Genomic DNA, 17,077 nt, shown 5'->3' with positions numbered 1-17,077 from the left:
TTTCCTTTACTTCCCAGCATAGGCAAACAATTCTATGCTCTCCTCTTTGTGTCTCAGTAAAATCAATATAGGGATATTTAAATTTCAGCAACAGCCTTGGGGTCCATCTTTTATGTCTAGGCCCATTTGTTGGGCTCTTACTGTCACACTCTGGAAGTTTCCCTGTACTAGATTCAACCTAAACCTTTCCCTATGCAGCTACAACCTCCTGTACGTGGCAAGGGTTGTTGTGTTCATTGTTGTTTATAAAGCTCCCAGGAAAGCGGAATGACTGGCACACAGCTTGCATATCACATTTGAAAGAGAAAGATCATCACCTTCTGTGTACTTACTGTAGGCTACAATTTAGTTATTTAATACATTTGTTTCCAAACAGCAAGCACTCTAATTACATGCCTGTCCTCTTGAACTAATTATTTCTAAGTTAAATGTTCAAATACAGAGGACTTTTTAATGAACAAGAAAAAGTACCAGGGAATTACAGAATGAAATTTCTGCATGATTACAACAAGCACTGACAAATCAATAACTGTATTTTATTTTATTTTTCCAGAACAGACTTCCTGGGTACAAAGGAGGCATCTTTACTACTGATGGCAATGTTCCTTTTAGCCGTATTTTATCATGGTCAACAGGTAATGCAAACATTTGCCTCAACCATTCCCTATATCACTTGCAATTGCAGGATGTGACAATAATTACTTTCAAAATACCAACTGCCTTTTTATCCACTTGAGCATATGACCTTTAACAATTTAATAAGCCATATGCAGAATCTGATTAAAGAAAGCCTACATCTGACACTGCCTAGCATTCTTAAAGAACACGTGCGATATTATATTCAGCAATAGGCAAGTTATATTGTAGTTCTTTATAGAAGTTGAACAAACAAATGGGACTTCATTTATCTTAGGTATTTGTGCAATTCCAGTGTCATCTGACTACTTCAGTGCACTTGAGCAGGCATAAAACTAAAATGAAGAAAGGGAATAACAAATCAGTAAATAAAACTCCCTTGAAATGACTTAATATGTTGATAGAAGAAAAACACTGCATTTGAGGAACTGAGGAAAATTTGAGGTTATAGAGGTCTAAGCACCAACACTGACTTCTTTGGGTCATGGACCGCTTGCAGGAATGCTTTCACCTTGTCCTAGATCATAACAAGGACTTAGATGCCTCAGTGTTTTAGGACTGATACTTGAGGAGGAATCAAGGAACTACTGTATCAAAATAATAGTTAATCAACCAACACATTCACTAAAATACATCTAAATCAGGGTGTTTTCTTTGCAGTGCTTCTGATTGACAACCTCTATGGCACTGCATATCAAGCATGCTGACTGCAGGCAGTTTCTGTTCACATAAAGACAAACAGAACTACTACATTAAAGGAAGCATCAATGATAATTGCCCTTAGACATGGTCCTGCATATTCAACTTGCTTAAAGATTTTCCCTTGAAGAGGGTTAGGCTGATTAATACCAGCATTTGTAGATCCTAATTGGAGTGAGGCAATAAGAGAAGGCTAGGAAATTCTTAGCATAAGCAAAGATACAACTCTAAGGGTTGGCAATCTCCTAAAGTGAGAGTAAGCATTTAGAAAGAAACACTGATTAAGATAGAGTAAGAATTAAGACAGCAATGCTCTTCAGGATCAAAATCTGAGTGTGTAAACATTTGTATTTTACAAAAATCCGAGTGAGGGTATTTGAAACTGTTCTCCAGCCTGGAGGCCTGTTGGTACAGCACAGCCTTTTTCCAGCCTGTTAATCTTCCTTGTCCCATAAAACAGAGTGGCTATACCCAAACTGCCCTTGGAAATGGTCCCTGACATGTGGACCCCCTTACCTCTGCATGTTCTCCCAAATGATTCATAGGGCTAATCTATCAGTTTAACAAAATCCAAAAACAGTGCCTGAGAACATTTTCTTGCACTGTTTTATTTACTATTATAAAGTTAGCCTAAAAGTATCTGTATAAATACAAACTATGAAATATATATATATTAAAAGAATTATAAAAAGAATTATAATAATCCAGAGCACATTAGAAAAACCTCTTCAATTGTATGAACTGATGGAGAATTCATTAAATCTGATAAAGCTGTCCTCCAGCACAGCTTTACTTTTTAAAAACTGCAGAATTAGAATAGCTTAAGATATGCCTCATTCTAGGTGTTTTTGCAAAAGAGACTACTTTTGTAAGATCAAGCTTATGGGCATTTAATTTCTGAACAGCTAATTCTCTGCTATTCTTTATCTAGTGTGATTTAAAATTAATCCCCACATTTGCAGACAGACTTTTAAATCAGATTCTTATCAAGAAAAGGTTGTGTGAGTATGTCTAATCAAAGTCAGTTTCTTCTTACAATCTTGCCTGTATTTCAGCCAAAAAATAGAGACAGTCTCTTGTGCTAAACCCATAATTATATATAGTTCTATCACTGATTTATGACATCAGGCCAAATAGAATAATTCCTCATTAGAAAGCCAATTTCATCTAGAAACATATTCTTAAGATGAGTAGTACACATTTTACAACAGTATTTCTGCAAGCTAAACTTGAAAAAAAGTTCATGAAAGAAGTATTGTGGACTATTTTGAGGTTAGACATTCTGTACTTAAAATGTGTTTATGTACTGCTTTATCATTTTAATGAGTTAAATAGAACATAAAAGATCCTTCAAAATCTTACCAAAATACAATATCACATACAGTCTTCTCTATTGGAAATACATCTCTCATGAAAAGACACAAAAATAAGTAACCTATTAAACCTGAGTGCAACCTACCACCATGTTTTTTAAAAAATAAATAAATAAATAAATAAAAGGTTTTAACAAATGCAGAAGGAATAAAACTGCCCACAGAAGGCTCAGTCCTCCCTCTCCCTCCACTCCAATTTCCAATTAGACCTAAGAAATTAGACCTAAGAAGAGACCTTATGAAACAGAGGTCAAAGACTGTCTCTGGTTTCTGTTAGGTTGCAGATGGGTGTTCTGGCGCCGGCAAGTGTTGACCGATTGCTCCTCTGCTTCTGGAGCTATTTGGTACAAAGGACAACTTGAGCTTTGACAGGGTTGGCACAGGCAGCTTTGTACACAATAACCTCTGGATGTCAGAGCTGTAGCTTTACTCTCCAAAGACTTTTGGGAAGGGATGAAGGACTGACATCCCTCCAAGGCAAACTATTTGCAAAAACCATGACCACCTTAACCTTATTCATGCTTGGGAAAACAAGGAAGAATGAGGAAATAGGAAGAGGAGATTGTTACAATTGAAAGAGAAAAAGAGACGAAGATACATATCTAATTCTGATACTATGCTACAGGTCTCTTCATTAATTTTTCTATGCACAGATTTTAAATTAGTGAGTAAAGGCTATTTGCTTGTTTTATTTGAAGTTAGACAATTTTCAGTGGTTGAATGTGCCCTTTTGTTATGCAAACCCTCTCCTTTCTCATTCTTAAATGAAAAAATATTCTGTCTCTCAAACACTGATCCTTACCTTGTCCTTTCCTTGCATATGGAAATTGTCCGGAGAAAGATTGGGTTGTTTAGCAATACCGGACATAGGGAACGCTAGGCTTGCTGTATAATGCATCTGCTCTATTCTCTTCACTCACTATTGAAATTAGGAGTGCATATGGGGAATATATGGCAGGACAAGAAAACTTGAACATTTCAAGATCAGACGGTTGCAGTCAGATATTTTTATTTCTATTCTGTACTCGTATTTCTAAACCCAAAATTCTACCCTACAATTTTGTTAGTTTTAGTAAGTATCAGAACTTAGCAGAACATCTTCCTAAAACTATTTTCAAACCTCATATGTAGGACATCCTCTTACCTCTGAACTATCAACGTCATCTCAGCTATTGAAGATCCAAGAAAAATATTTTATGCTACAATAAGATTATAAATAACCAAAATGAAATTATCTAAAATATAAACTGTTGCTATTCTGAGTTAGGTTTAGAGATGTGGAAAAAAAAAAAACCTCAGCTGTGAAAAAAATGCATTACAGCCTTTTGAAAACCTTTCATTGTAGTGGTTTTAAATATCTGAAGCATCAAAGACCTTAGAATCCATCAGCAGCTCCTGCTCCAAGCCAATCTGTAAAATACCTTAAGATCTTCTTGCAAAATTATAGTCAGTGTTGCCTTCACAGTCAGCTGGTAGAGATAAAAGTCAGATATGATCATGTATGGGCTCTCTCTTTTAGCACAAATGCAAAGTGAACAACAAGGAAACTCCAAATGTCAGGAAAAATGCTTTATATATTTTCCTGACACAGGATTATTTTTATCTTAATTTTTTTTTTTTTTGGGGGGGGGGGGCAGTTAATCTAACAGTCACAAGATGGAAGATCAAAATATTAGAATTAGAAAAGAGACTGATTGTTTTTAAAGGTGGCAATAGCATTTAGAGAAAATGTAAATCACTACTAAAATGCATACAAGCTTTGAAAGATTATATCAAGTCAGGCTCATTTTTAGCTTTTAGGAAGAAAAGCTTCCTCTAGTACAGTCAAACTGTAAGCCCCCTTGCAAGGTGCTTTTGTATATTCTTCAAAACTGTTTGCCATTGGTCACTGCTAACAATGAAAAACATGGACCAGATGAGTCACTAGTCAATGCCTGAACCCCGTCTTAGCCATTCCCACCCACTGCAGGATTCCCCTTGTTATGTGAATTATATCGCAGCCACATACTTATCCCAATACCTTTTGGCAATCCATTTGATGTCTCTCCCAAATAGAATATGCATTTATTTACTGATGCTATATAACCCTCTGCTGAATATTTGATTATTATCTCTGTTTAAAGCATCTCAAGTCTCAAAAATACATCTTCTCTTTCAGTTTGCATCACAGAAAGGTATATTTCCATCAGGCTGTAGTTTAATAAATCAGCTTTTGTACAGGCCTTGTGCAAGCTAAAGTATCACCTGCCTTCAAATCTGAAAGCTCTCCTTCAGTGCCATGCACTCAAAAGTCCTGGCAGTTGTGGTCTTGTCCATGTATTAAGACATGCCTCTCAGGCAAAAAATGTGATGTTTCTGCATGCTCTCCAGCTAGCAGACAGCTTCCATTTTTACATATACAAATATACATGTATAAATATGCAATAAATATATATATATATGTATTTATATATAAACTGTGCTGTGCAGGAATATTACTTTTGCTCTATATACATGCAGCACTGAAAGTGATCTAATTTGGTTAGAACTTATCAGGCACTGCCACTTTGTGGGTTTGAAATTCTTACTGTGCAAACCCTGGATCCCCAGTACAACAGGGACTGAATACTCAAGGGAATGCCAATAGCATATCTTTCACTATCTTTTAAAAGATTTAAAAAACATACAAGTGCATGTCCCCACAACAGAAATATCTCATTTTGGTACCACAGACTTGAAAGTCCTCCTTGACATTGTGTTGGACTTTTGGATTTAGTTTTGCTGAAAGATGCTCATCTGTAAGAAGTAAAACACCTTACTTTGAAAAGTATTTGGAATCATATTTGTTATTTCCTCATGAAATCCATTTCATTAAATATATATATATATACATGAAAAGGAGAACATATTTATTTCATACTAATATCTTCCAATTACTAATCTCCTGTCTTATTCCATTATGTTTTTATTTAAATAATAGTAAGGTGTTTAAAAGGAAAATAACTTTCTGAAAATTTCTAGCCACTGACTGTAACAGTAATGACAAATATTGTTAGTCCCAATATTTCTCTGAGGCACTCACAATACACAAGGCAAATAAAGGATACTTTTTCTGGCAATGAAATCAAATTCTTTCTGAGTCAAAGATCTTCAGCAATGCTGAAGAAATTACATGGCAGGAGCAGCCTTCCAGAATGACAATACAACAGCTACTCTTATCTTGTTGGGTTTTATTTTTGCACTTCTTTTATTTCTGAAATTACAGCTTGAATACACGGCAAGGCTGGATTTTCTCTGGCGTGTTCAAGCAAAAGAAGAAATCAATGAAATGAAGGAGTTAAGGGAGCACAATGAAAATATGCTACGGAATATTTTACCCAGTCATGTTGCCCGTCACTTCCTGGAGAAGGACCGGGATAATGAAGTAGGTATCAATATTATCTCTGAAAATTTTGTTTAATTAGCAAAAGAAAAACAGATCTGTTCAGGAATTGTTTTTACACCATTCTCAATAGTACTCAATACAAAAATACTGCCTGTATTTGGCATCTGGTCCATATTTTAAAAATAAATAAATAAATAATGAATTTTAAAAAAATCATGTTTTAATGTTAGGGAAATTGGGAAATTGCTATTCTGTGTTCTGCACTTCTAGGTCTGCATATGGAGTGCTGTTTCCATCCAGCTTTAGGGTCCCCAGTAGACCTACCACACATAGACCTACCAGAACAATTTCAGCTTAGGGCCACTAAAATTATTAGTATTTTCAGACACCACGACATATGACAAGAGGCTGAGAGAACTGGGTTTGTTCAACCTTAAAGAGGAAAAGGATGAAGGAGGATCTTATTGTTGTCTTCAACTACCTACTGGTTGGTTATAGAAAAGACAAAGACAAACCCTTCTCAGATGAAGGACAAGATGCAATGGACACAAGCTGCAGGAAGAAAAATCCCAGTTAGATGAAAGAAAAATTTTGCCTAGGGATCTGGTCAGATATTGCATCAAAGTCTCACAGAGGATGTAAAATTTTCAGCTTTTCAGTTTGGCAAAGGCCATGAGAAACCTGATCAAATTGTTCCTGCTTCTAATGGGACTCTTCAAAGGTCCCTCCCAACTTCTGAGTCTATGAAAATCAAATATTCCTAAAAAAAAGTTAGATATTTAACAAGATACCCATGAAACTTTAAGATAGCCCAGTATTGCAGAAGTATTATTAAAGCCTTGCCAATTATTATGCAAGCAATCCGTGCAACAGGCAGCAGTAGACCCAAGCCTCCTGTATATCCAGACCCAAGAGAACATCTTTGCCATTTCATATTGGTTTGCTTTGAATTGCCTTTTCTGTGCAATTAACAAAGCACTCATTTCAGAAACACAGTTTGTAGCTTTGTTTCTAAAGCATATTTGCAATACACATAGAAAAGCTTTGTAAGTGTAAGCTAATTGTCCTGAAGGTCTGTCAAATCTAGGGAAAACTGGTAAAAAGTCTGCTGGTGATGGAGTTTCTGCATATTTCTAAAACAGAATTTGGAGAGGGATTGCTGAACAGATATAGGAAAGATCAGCATTTGATTCCGAAAACAGCAGGAAATCACTTAATCTTTATCTGAAATAAGGCAAATGCATATTTTAGTATTGTCCGTGAATAGAGACAGAAATTATAAAATTGGGATTTTCTCATTTAATGTTGGAATTATATTTAACAATGAAGACATAACAAATGCTTCAAGATTAAAGTTGCCAACTCTGACATACTAAGATTCATTGTGTAGTAAAATGGATTCAGGTCTCCCTCTTTCTGTTTCTACATTTTGAAAATAGATGTAAGCAGCCAAATTACACTACACAATGAGGAATCGTGTTCTGAATATGTGATTTCAAATAACACCAAGAGAAAGGTGACATAGTGAGAACCTGCAAGGAAAGGAACTATAGGAATCATGTTTTTGAGGAATACCCACTCTGTGGGTATTAAATGGTCATAAAAACACCACTTTGCATGTGAGAAAATGGATGTGCGAAAGCAACTTGGTTAAAACACTTCATTGCAAGTGGAGCAGACCTGATACCAACCATGAGAGTGTTTTGTCATATCTGCATTATGGATTCTCAGGGAATATGTGTCCTCTCTTACACATCAATTCACATATGCTCACATGCATAATAATCTTCAGAAGCAAGCAGATGCCCCACGGATCATTGCTGATGCTTCAATAATTTGCCATTGAATTCATTGCCACCACTTTTGCATTTTGTAGGGCAATTTCCCAGACTGACTATACTTGTGGATGATTTATGTGTGAGTTGGCTGGCTGTAACATCTACCACATTTCAGTACAATCTATTCTGCTGTTCAAGTCTGGCCATTAAGTTAATTTCTCTGCTCTCAAAACATGAATTCTCAAATGTGTACTGTAAGCATTTTCTCATGGATATATTATTTTTGTCTTGATGCTTCTTACCAAAAATAGAAAAACCGAACAGACGAAGGCTGAACCAATTGTTTTCTATCTTCAAGATCCGAGGAAAGTGTATGCCTGATTGCATATGTGCTTCAAGTGCATATTGTCTCCTTTTCCATAAGGCTCAATGAACTAGCCTGTGTATTACTTTTTTTCTATATCTGTGGAAGGGAACAGAAATATCCTTAGAGTATGACTTCCATGACCCTGTAGATGTTCTTCAGTGGAGGAAAGTGTAAGGGTAAAATGGTAATCAATCTCTTTTTTTTTTTTTTTTTTTTTTTTTTCCCTGAATAAGAGACTGGCAGTGAACTTGGAAACTAGTAGAGTTTTTCTATTTTCACCGGAGGACACACTACTAAAAAGTCTAGATAAGCAGTAGCATTAAGAGCATACCAAAGTGCAGGGCAGGGGTTCAGGATGCTTTTATAGGGAGAAACAGAATGATGAAAGAATAAGAGCCTGAGGTGTTCACATTAAGTGTATGGGGTCCAGTCCTTTTATAATGAGGGTAAAGCAGTAACATTTCCTAAAGCACAATAACAAAAACATTGAGGAACAACTGCTCCATACCAGCATATCAAGAGAAGTCCCAGAACAGAAACAAAAGTACCCAGACATTGGGCAACACCATGCCAGTTTTTGACCTTGCACTGCCAGGATACAGAAAGAGCCAATGGCTAGAAGTTGAAATTAAAAAATAAAATAAAATAAAAGACAAATAAAAGAGAACGTGTGCAGCTGTGTTATGTTATCCACTAGCAAAGCATACCAGGAACTGTGCAGAATAAGTCCTTGGCATTTTTTAATTTAAAAAAAAAAAATTGGGCTCAAAGAACTGACTGTATTTCACATGTATTTTCACAAAAATCAATACATATATAAATCTTTCATTCAATATCAGAGTGAAACATATATGTAGCATAAGTGAAAGCTTATGCCAGGGGATACTTTATCCTTATAGCCTCCTGCGTCTGGTCCCTTATAAACTACTTTCTATCCCCAGTAACTCCGTTATAACCCTCACTTCTGTTTCTCCCTCTTTCCAAACCCTAATAACAGGAACCTCTCCAAGATCCAGGCAAACAGATGGCTCCATAGTCACCTTAGGAGAACCACAGGTTACCAGAGAGTAGACAAACTTGTAAAGATATGCAGTAATCTAAAGTATAAACTATCCACTTGAAAATGAGTTAATTGATAGAATCTTTACAAAGAATTCATATTAAACATTTAAAATGACTCCACCTGATCCCTGTTATCCCTGTTAATCAACTAATCTAGAAATATGTTGGTGACTCCAAACATACAAGACAGACTTAAAAATCTTAAAAATAATAAACATTAGGTTCCTTTTACTTCCCTAACAGTGTTTGATTCTCTGGTACCTATACATGCAAATTAATTCCTCATTCCTTCAAGTGATTCCCCGTATAAATTAAAATCAGAAATTCTACTCTTTTTTTTTTTTTTTTTTTTTTTTTCTGGTGTAGTTTCCTGACCTCAGAAGCAAAAAGAGAGGTTTTCCAATAAAGGTCAAACCCTGCATAAAATCCATAAGAAAAATATGAAAGCTGTCAGCCTGCTTCTGTTGAACCTGGCTAGTCACTTACACAATACATTAATGCTAACCTCAGTTATGAAGGTACTATTCATGGAAAAAATAAGAAACATATTTTACTTGCAGACAATAACTTTCTCTTCCCTATATTCCCATTCCAACTTGTTTTTCTTCATTGTTCTTTTAGGAATTGTACTCTCAGTCTTATGATGCTGTTGGTGTGATGTTTGCTTCTATTCCTGGATTTGCTGACTTCTATTCCCAGACTGAGATGAATAACCAAGGGGTAGAATGTCTGCGCTTGCTGAATGAGATCATTGCAGACTTTGATGAGGTAATACCAGCGATTAGAGAAAATCTGGTAGTGCTTAGAGTTCCCAAACACCAAATACGTTGTCCTAAATTATCAAATTTACTATTTTTCTTCCAATCATTTTCTGATATTTTTTTTAACTCCAGTTGCTGTTACAATTGTCTACTTTGCTTTTTAATTTTGACTTGCCAAACTTTGGTCTGAATGACTAGTAAATTAGAGACTGAAATCAATAGTTACTTGAATATAAACGTATGCAGTTAAAACTGGTCTGCTCCAGCATACCTAAAAGTAGAACATGCCTTTATTCTGCAGAAGGAAGGGTGAAGATATTTACAGCAGTTCTGGGAAATAATGATCTAAATACTGGAATTTATAAAGGTATTCTTTTGAAGACAATAGGTGAATGGACTCAATAAACATTAAAGGTAAAACAGTGTCAAGTAAAATGTGAAGCACACAGCTCTTAATCTGTTGTTGGGTAATGAATGAAAGGTGGTGGCATTTTTACTGATGTCACTTGTCTGATCAGGTAAGTAATACATTGGTTAAGCTGCTTGCTTTGTTAAGGAATTCACAGGTGGAGAGGAAAAAAAAAGCTTGGAAAGGACATAAAAAGAAAGAAGTATTTATTTAGGTATCCTGTCCTTCAAGAAGGTGAACAAGTGAGATTGGATCTATGTTCTGGACTGGAATATTCCATATGGGAAAGAGATTTAAAGAGAAAATGGGAAAAACACATTCTTTTTAGAATTTTTCTGAGAAACACAAAATTGGCACTAACCTGGATTGTAGGGGACTGGGCATGTGTATAGCAAGTAATCTTTGAGGAACAGTAAAAAATTCTACCCTAGAATCTCATGTTTTGTTTATCTTTTTTTTTTTTTTAATTCTTTTCTGTTTTGTGATAGAGTATCAAATGGAGAAGTGAAGAATGTCATGTCAGGTTGATATTAAGACACCTTCCAAGAAAGCAGAAGGAATGAGTTAATTCCTTCAAAATGAGCTGGATCTGGATTTCACATCCCACACGAGCGATGTAACCATGGAACAATTTTCTTAAACAGAATAGGGAAAAGCTCTACTTAGGTAGTGCTTTGCAAAAATGAGAAAAGCTTTCACCACTGTTTGTTTCTTTTTATTTTTTTGGCTCTAAACTCAAAAGGCATTATCAGAATACAAATTATTAAATTTGAGTTTTTGAGAGACGACGAGAAGGGATACCAGGATTCTGTCCATAGATTAAGCATACAGATTTTTTTTCCAGGCACTGACAGAATTTGGACATCTCCAGGGCTTAGACTACAGCTGAATGAAAAATTGAGAATGTGTCCCTTTTTTTCTTTTCTTTTTTCTTTTTTTTTCATAATTAGTATCTCAGTCCTACTTTACGTACCTATCTCCCTTTGAGGATCTAGTCTAAGGGTGTTTGTTTTTTTTTTTTATTGTTTTGTTTTACTTTGCTTTGAACTACAGACATCTCCAAGGGCTTCAGAGGAAGCTACTGGAGGTAAAGATGAACACTAGGAGAGTTCATAGAGCGGTAGCTCATGAAAACTGGATGAGGGTCAAATGTACCAAATTGTGAGAGACAATGAAATTGAGGGTTAATTCATACAGCTGAGCAAATACTAGAATTGCCAACAGGAAATAGAAGAATTCACAGATGCATCCTTGTGCATTTCAGTAGAAAACTAACTTTCTCTCCTATGAGAAGAGCTCTGTCACCTGCTAAACTCCTGCTCTGCTTTCCCTATAGGTATAAATACCTCATTCTTATCTCTGAGATCTTGCACAGCTGTCAGCTTGCTTCATGATTAATAGTTTTGTTTTTCTTTCTAGATCTGATTAAAATGATTATGGCTCAAACTTAATGCAAAGCCTATTGCTATGAATTAATTTAAGATATCTTTTCATGCATGTTCATATAATCTTCACAGCAAAATTTCATTGCTACTGAGGTGATTACCGAAGACAACATTTTCATCAAAAACCCTAACATGATAATGCATTCAGGTCCCCAACACCTGTTCTGTAATTAATAAAGGACCTAATTAGGGACTGCATTATGTCCCAGACATGTTCAGTTGAATAATAGATATGTTCTTGGTATGGGTAGTAAATGAAATTATGTGATCCCTTGCTGACTGCTAACCTATTTCCAGCGTAGTCATGCCATTAGTTTACTCTGTAAGCAATCTGGAAGGTGACAGAACCACTGTGAAGTGAGCAATCCTAGCCATGGAAATGGAACCAGAAGTCATTTCAGGTCCAGTGTTTCAGGGACAGTAATATTTCCACATAACTATTGACTGACATTACATGATGTCACTATGCCTTGCTTATCATTATGTTTCTTGCCAAGATTGTCTGTCTCAACACAGGCCTGGAAACAAAATGCAGACTTGCAGCTTAAGAACAGAGCAGATATACGGAAGAACATCTGTTCTTCATAGAAGAACATTGGTCCTTAGCATCACGTGAACAACACTGTAGAGACACCCAAATGTAGAATTCTTATGACAGGAGTCTAAGACATTGGTGCTTAATGCCATTTGATATTTCTGAGGTGATATGAGACAACCACATGGGACTGACAGGTCCCATACTGCACCATCAGAAAACTCATACTGTCCTGGAGCAAGCTGTTGGATGTTTTACCAGGAAACATGGTCTAAATAACACTAGATATCTGTGTGTGGACAACTGAATTGAGTTCCTAATCTCAAAACAGATTCTACACTGTGAACCCCCACCTTACCTTTTACAAGTAATAGTAAAAGGGATGTTTTATCCATAGTGCTAGGAATATATTTCTGAATGAAAGCAGTGGTAAAAATCCAAATTGACCTGGTCTGAAAAATGTGATAGGGACATGGGTGGGGATCTGGGTTCTTTTTACTTCATTTTAGAGGCATTTATTTGTTACAATAAAACAGAAAGCTTACTATCCAGATCTGTTATTTTGTTTTGCACTTAGCGGATCTGTGTTAGGGAGTCAAAAACAGTCAAACAAAAAGTAGTGAACAGTGGCCTTACAGAATCTGCCACCAGCAGCTGTGCAGGGTAGGAGTCCCCAGACAACTCAGGATGTGACTGACTCTTTCTTAAGGAGCCTGGGGAACCTGGTCCAAAAGTCAGTATTGGGGAGTAGGTGACTGAGTCTTCTCAAAGCACAGTCATTACTTAGGATTTTTTTTTCCCCTGAAGGCCCCCAAATTTGTTGATTTCCAACTTGTCCAGGCATCTTGTTGACTGAGGCAGAATGGGAGATGTTTCAGGAGATATTGGGTTCTGGACTGACAAAAGGACACTATTTTTTTTTTTTGGCACATAACATCATTACATGATACAATTATTTCCTATTTTGTACCCAGGCCCAGAGGTGCTGAAGGGAATATTTCACATTTAAACAAACATGAACATTACAAATCTGTTTTTATAATTACTCATTTTTATAATTACTCATAAGTGTCTGTATTCTTAAGACACATGCAGGGCTAAACTCCCATTCTTAGAAACGTTGTTACCAAAAATTAATACCAGAACATTTCTCGTGAAAATTCTGAGTTTTGACAGACTTTTTTTCTGTAAAGTAATAGTCTTTCTAGTCATTTAATCTATCGTTTGTGTATCTTAGTGATGGTACAGTTGGGATTTGTTCTTTAATAAGAGCTTTCTAGTTCATGGGTTCTTTTTCCCTCCCTTTTCCTTTATCCTGCAGTGATTTGCATGGTGTTTATAAAAACAGGTTCTAATATACTATGTTGTCACAAACATGTTTTTTGGCAGCCTGCAGGATCCTGCTTTCAGACTTCGCTGATTACTTTGCAGTTGTGTGGCATGTCCTGAAGCATTCCTTTTCTACTACTTCGTACACGTTCTACTGCAATAATATACCACAGGGTCTGACCTTGGCTGTACATGAACTGAATGATTAAGCTTCAGTTTCTTTTCAGATACCAACCACATTACAGTGATTGAAAATGTTTCCTGGACTATCTTGGTAAATTAGCAAGCCTACTTAAAGTGCTGTAACAAATAACTGTTGCCTTAAGCCTGAGTGGGAATACCTTTCCCCAATAACAAATTCCATCATCCTGTCATACTGTGAAGAAAGTAATGGGTAAATAAACCATTACTTGAAGAAGGAAATATGTTGTTTAATAAACAAGATAAAGCAAGAAAAAAAAATAGAGATTTAGAAATAATAATGAATGAGAAGAAATAAAATAAGTTTATTTCTTTTAAATTTCCTGAGAGCCCATAATTTTTTTCCTCCTTAAAAATAACCATTTTAGATATTCATCATACATTTTCTGTTACTGTGCTCTCTGCTGTTGTTTCCAGTGAGCATGTGAAATGAAAACATAGTCTGTTTTTAATCAAGACCGTTTTCTCTCCTTGCCCACACACCTGGTGCTCTCAGGCTGCTGACAAAAGCATAGCAAAGAGAAACATTCTTTTTCTTTAAGGGAGCAGTTGGAAGAGCTGCCCGTGTAGGAGGGAAATGCAGATAATGGGCTTTTCTGGCAGTTTAAAGAAAATGAGAAGCGGGTCAAGTTTTTGGACTTTCCTGACTTGGAAGGGATCCATTAACCATATGGCTTTGTGTCCCTTGTGCGATGCTGTGCAGCCTCCCATTAGAGACAGATGGTGTTGTATCTGTACATGAACAGCAACGCTTCCAAGCCCCCGACACTGTGGCTGACGTATGCTGTGGTTACTTCAATGGCCAGGGATATTTCATGTTGTGCCTTTGGTATGCTTTTCCCTTTGAGTAAAATATTCCCTTTAGTTTTTAATTGACAGGAAACTGAAACCCACAAGATGGAAAAAGAATGCATGACACTGTATAAAAGAAGGGGGAAAACTCCATTAATTTTTTGCCTGACCACAGTTTTGGGTTTTTTTTTGAAATTTTGAATTTTTTTAAATTTAAATCCCAACTTTAGAACTGAAAGTTTCAAATTCATTGCCTGGGAACAGTGGTTTGGTTGTTTTTTTGTTGTTGTGATTTTTTGGTCGGTTGGTTGGTTGGTTTTGGTTGGTGGTTTTGGTTGTTGTTTTCCAGGACTGCATAACCATATTGATGCCTGAATTTATTAGATACCACACTGCATGTCTTGAAGTTTTCTAGGGTATTTTGGTATTACCTTCAGTAATACACATCTTTAAAGCCTGTGATGAGGTGACACATGCCCACTTTCCACATAAAGTTCTGCTGTCATTGGTAGAGTTCACAATCTGAAGTCTGCCTAGGTCTCTCAAGGAACGTAAGGCTCTGATTCCAGCTTAATGCAAAATCCTTATTTAAACTATGAAGATGGGCTTGAAATAGGGACCTGATTGACATTCCCACTCCACTCAGGGCTTTAGTCAGTAGACAATATTTATTCTTTCTCTTCCAGATTCTTAATCTGGCACGGTATTTTTTTGTTTGTTTGTTATTTATTTATTTATTGTTATTACTCCTACTTAGCATCAATACAGGTGTTTACTAATTCCTATTGGTTCCATGATGTTTTTGTAGAAGAGGTAAACACATAACAAAAGTGCAGATGGAACAACCCAATGACAACATGCTGGCATCAGGCATGGTAGTAAATAGGGAGAAACATGCCATGCATGAGGACTTGGTCTCTCATAGAAATTCTTCGGAGGCATCTACCTCTATCCACTGACTGTGTAAGATGCTTAAATGGTTAATTGGCTGAATTCCCTTTAATACTGGCCTCATCACCTGAAACGTTGTCATAAGAGCACTTAATTTAAGCAAACTGAATTCCTCCCAAAGAGATTTAGGAATACTTTAATGTGATTGGGTGTTCTTATATACAAGCACACATACACAGAATGTTTGTCTTCATTAATTTTCTGTGATTATATCTCAGCAAATGCGGGATTCATCTGCATTTTTGTTAGGCTGGAATATGCATGTCTTATATTATCCATTCCAAAATGTACCAAACAGCTTTACAGAGCACAGCAGGCTTTATCTTGAATGCACTCTGTAAATAGATGATGTTGCAAAGAGCCACAGCTCAGTGTGTCCCAGAACATAGAGCAAACTGTGTGCCATGACCGGAAGAAACCATGAACACAAAGATTTATTTCTATATCTGTACAAGCATTTTGCAATAAAAATTACACTTTTTTTGTTTTTGTTTGTTTGTTTGTTGTTTGTTTTACATGTGTATTAGTTACTAGGTGAAGAGCGATTTCAAGATATTGAAAAAATTAAAACAATTGGCAGTACATACATGGCCGTGTCAGGATTATCACCTGAAAAACAGGTAAGAGAATAGTCTACTTTAAGAAGCAAAGTTTTTTGGTGTGATCCCAACATTCATATTAGAAAATATTAGTGTTATCTTTTTGATGTTCATAGAGCTGTGTATGCTAAAAAAAAATAGACATTTGGGGCTTCTGGCAGACAACAGTTGCACTTCTTGAATTGAAATGCCATCTTGTGCTCTGAACAAGAACCATATGGATTCTTTCTTCAAATTTAAGTTTATCAGAGAGAAAAAAATCTCCTTTCAATCACACTGATGTGAATCTAGAGCAGGTCTATCTATATCTTCGGACATACTCTAAAGTTACCACTGTAACTCAGAGCAGAATCTGACTGGAAATCTGCAATAAATTATGAAAAGAAAGGATCTGTTAACTAGCAGCATGCTTATGTAAGCGCAAGGTTGCATTTAAACATTTATTACAAGGATGTAACTGTGTATTTTTAGACAGAATGATAAACTATACATCAAAATAAAGCTGACATGTCAGAGCATCATAAAACCAGAAGTCTGCACACTGTCCTCACCTACAGAGGTGCAAACCAACCTGTGCAAAAAAATCAGCCCCAGAAGACACATACACTGTCATAGCCATGAACCTCAGATGAGCCAGATGAGAGAAATCCATTCATAGTTACATGCAATAATATGCCTGAAAATGGGGTCTCCAAAGGAATAAAATGAGTTTCTATAATACATCCAGCAAGAAGTTGGCTTCTGTTGAAATCTGTCTTGCTTGGCAACCGGTGCCT

General features: G+C 36.2%; 1 protein-coding gene across 1 annotated transcript in view; it reads left to right on the top strand.

Annotated features, from left to right (window-relative positions):
* The window catches only part of ADCY8 (adenylate cyclase 8), a 125,025-nt gene that overhangs the window by 104,735 nt on the left and 3,213 nt on the right, over positions 1-17,077 (top strand). Inside the window, exons 13-16 of the mRNA XM_035556245.1 lie at positions 554-635; positions 5,953-6,111; positions 9,901-10,047; positions 16,230-16,322. Coding sequence (XP_035412138.1) covers positions 554-635; positions 5,953-6,111; positions 9,901-10,047; positions 16,230-16,322 — 481 coding nt within the window. The remainder of the gene's footprint in view (positions 1-553; positions 636-5,952; positions 6,112-9,900; positions 10,048-16,229; positions 16,323-17,077) is intronic.

This window comes from Cygnus atratus, chromosome 2, assembly GCF_013377495.2.
Source record: "Cygnus atratus isolate AKBS03 ecotype Queensland, Australia chromosome 2, CAtr_DNAZoo_HiC_assembly, whole genome shotgun sequence".
In the NCBI taxonomy this organism is placed as follows: domain Eukaryota; kingdom Metazoa; phylum Chordata; class Aves; order Anseriformes; family Anatidae; genus Cygnus; species Cygnus atratus.
This window is presented reverse-complemented; position numbering and strand designations above follow the sequence as displayed.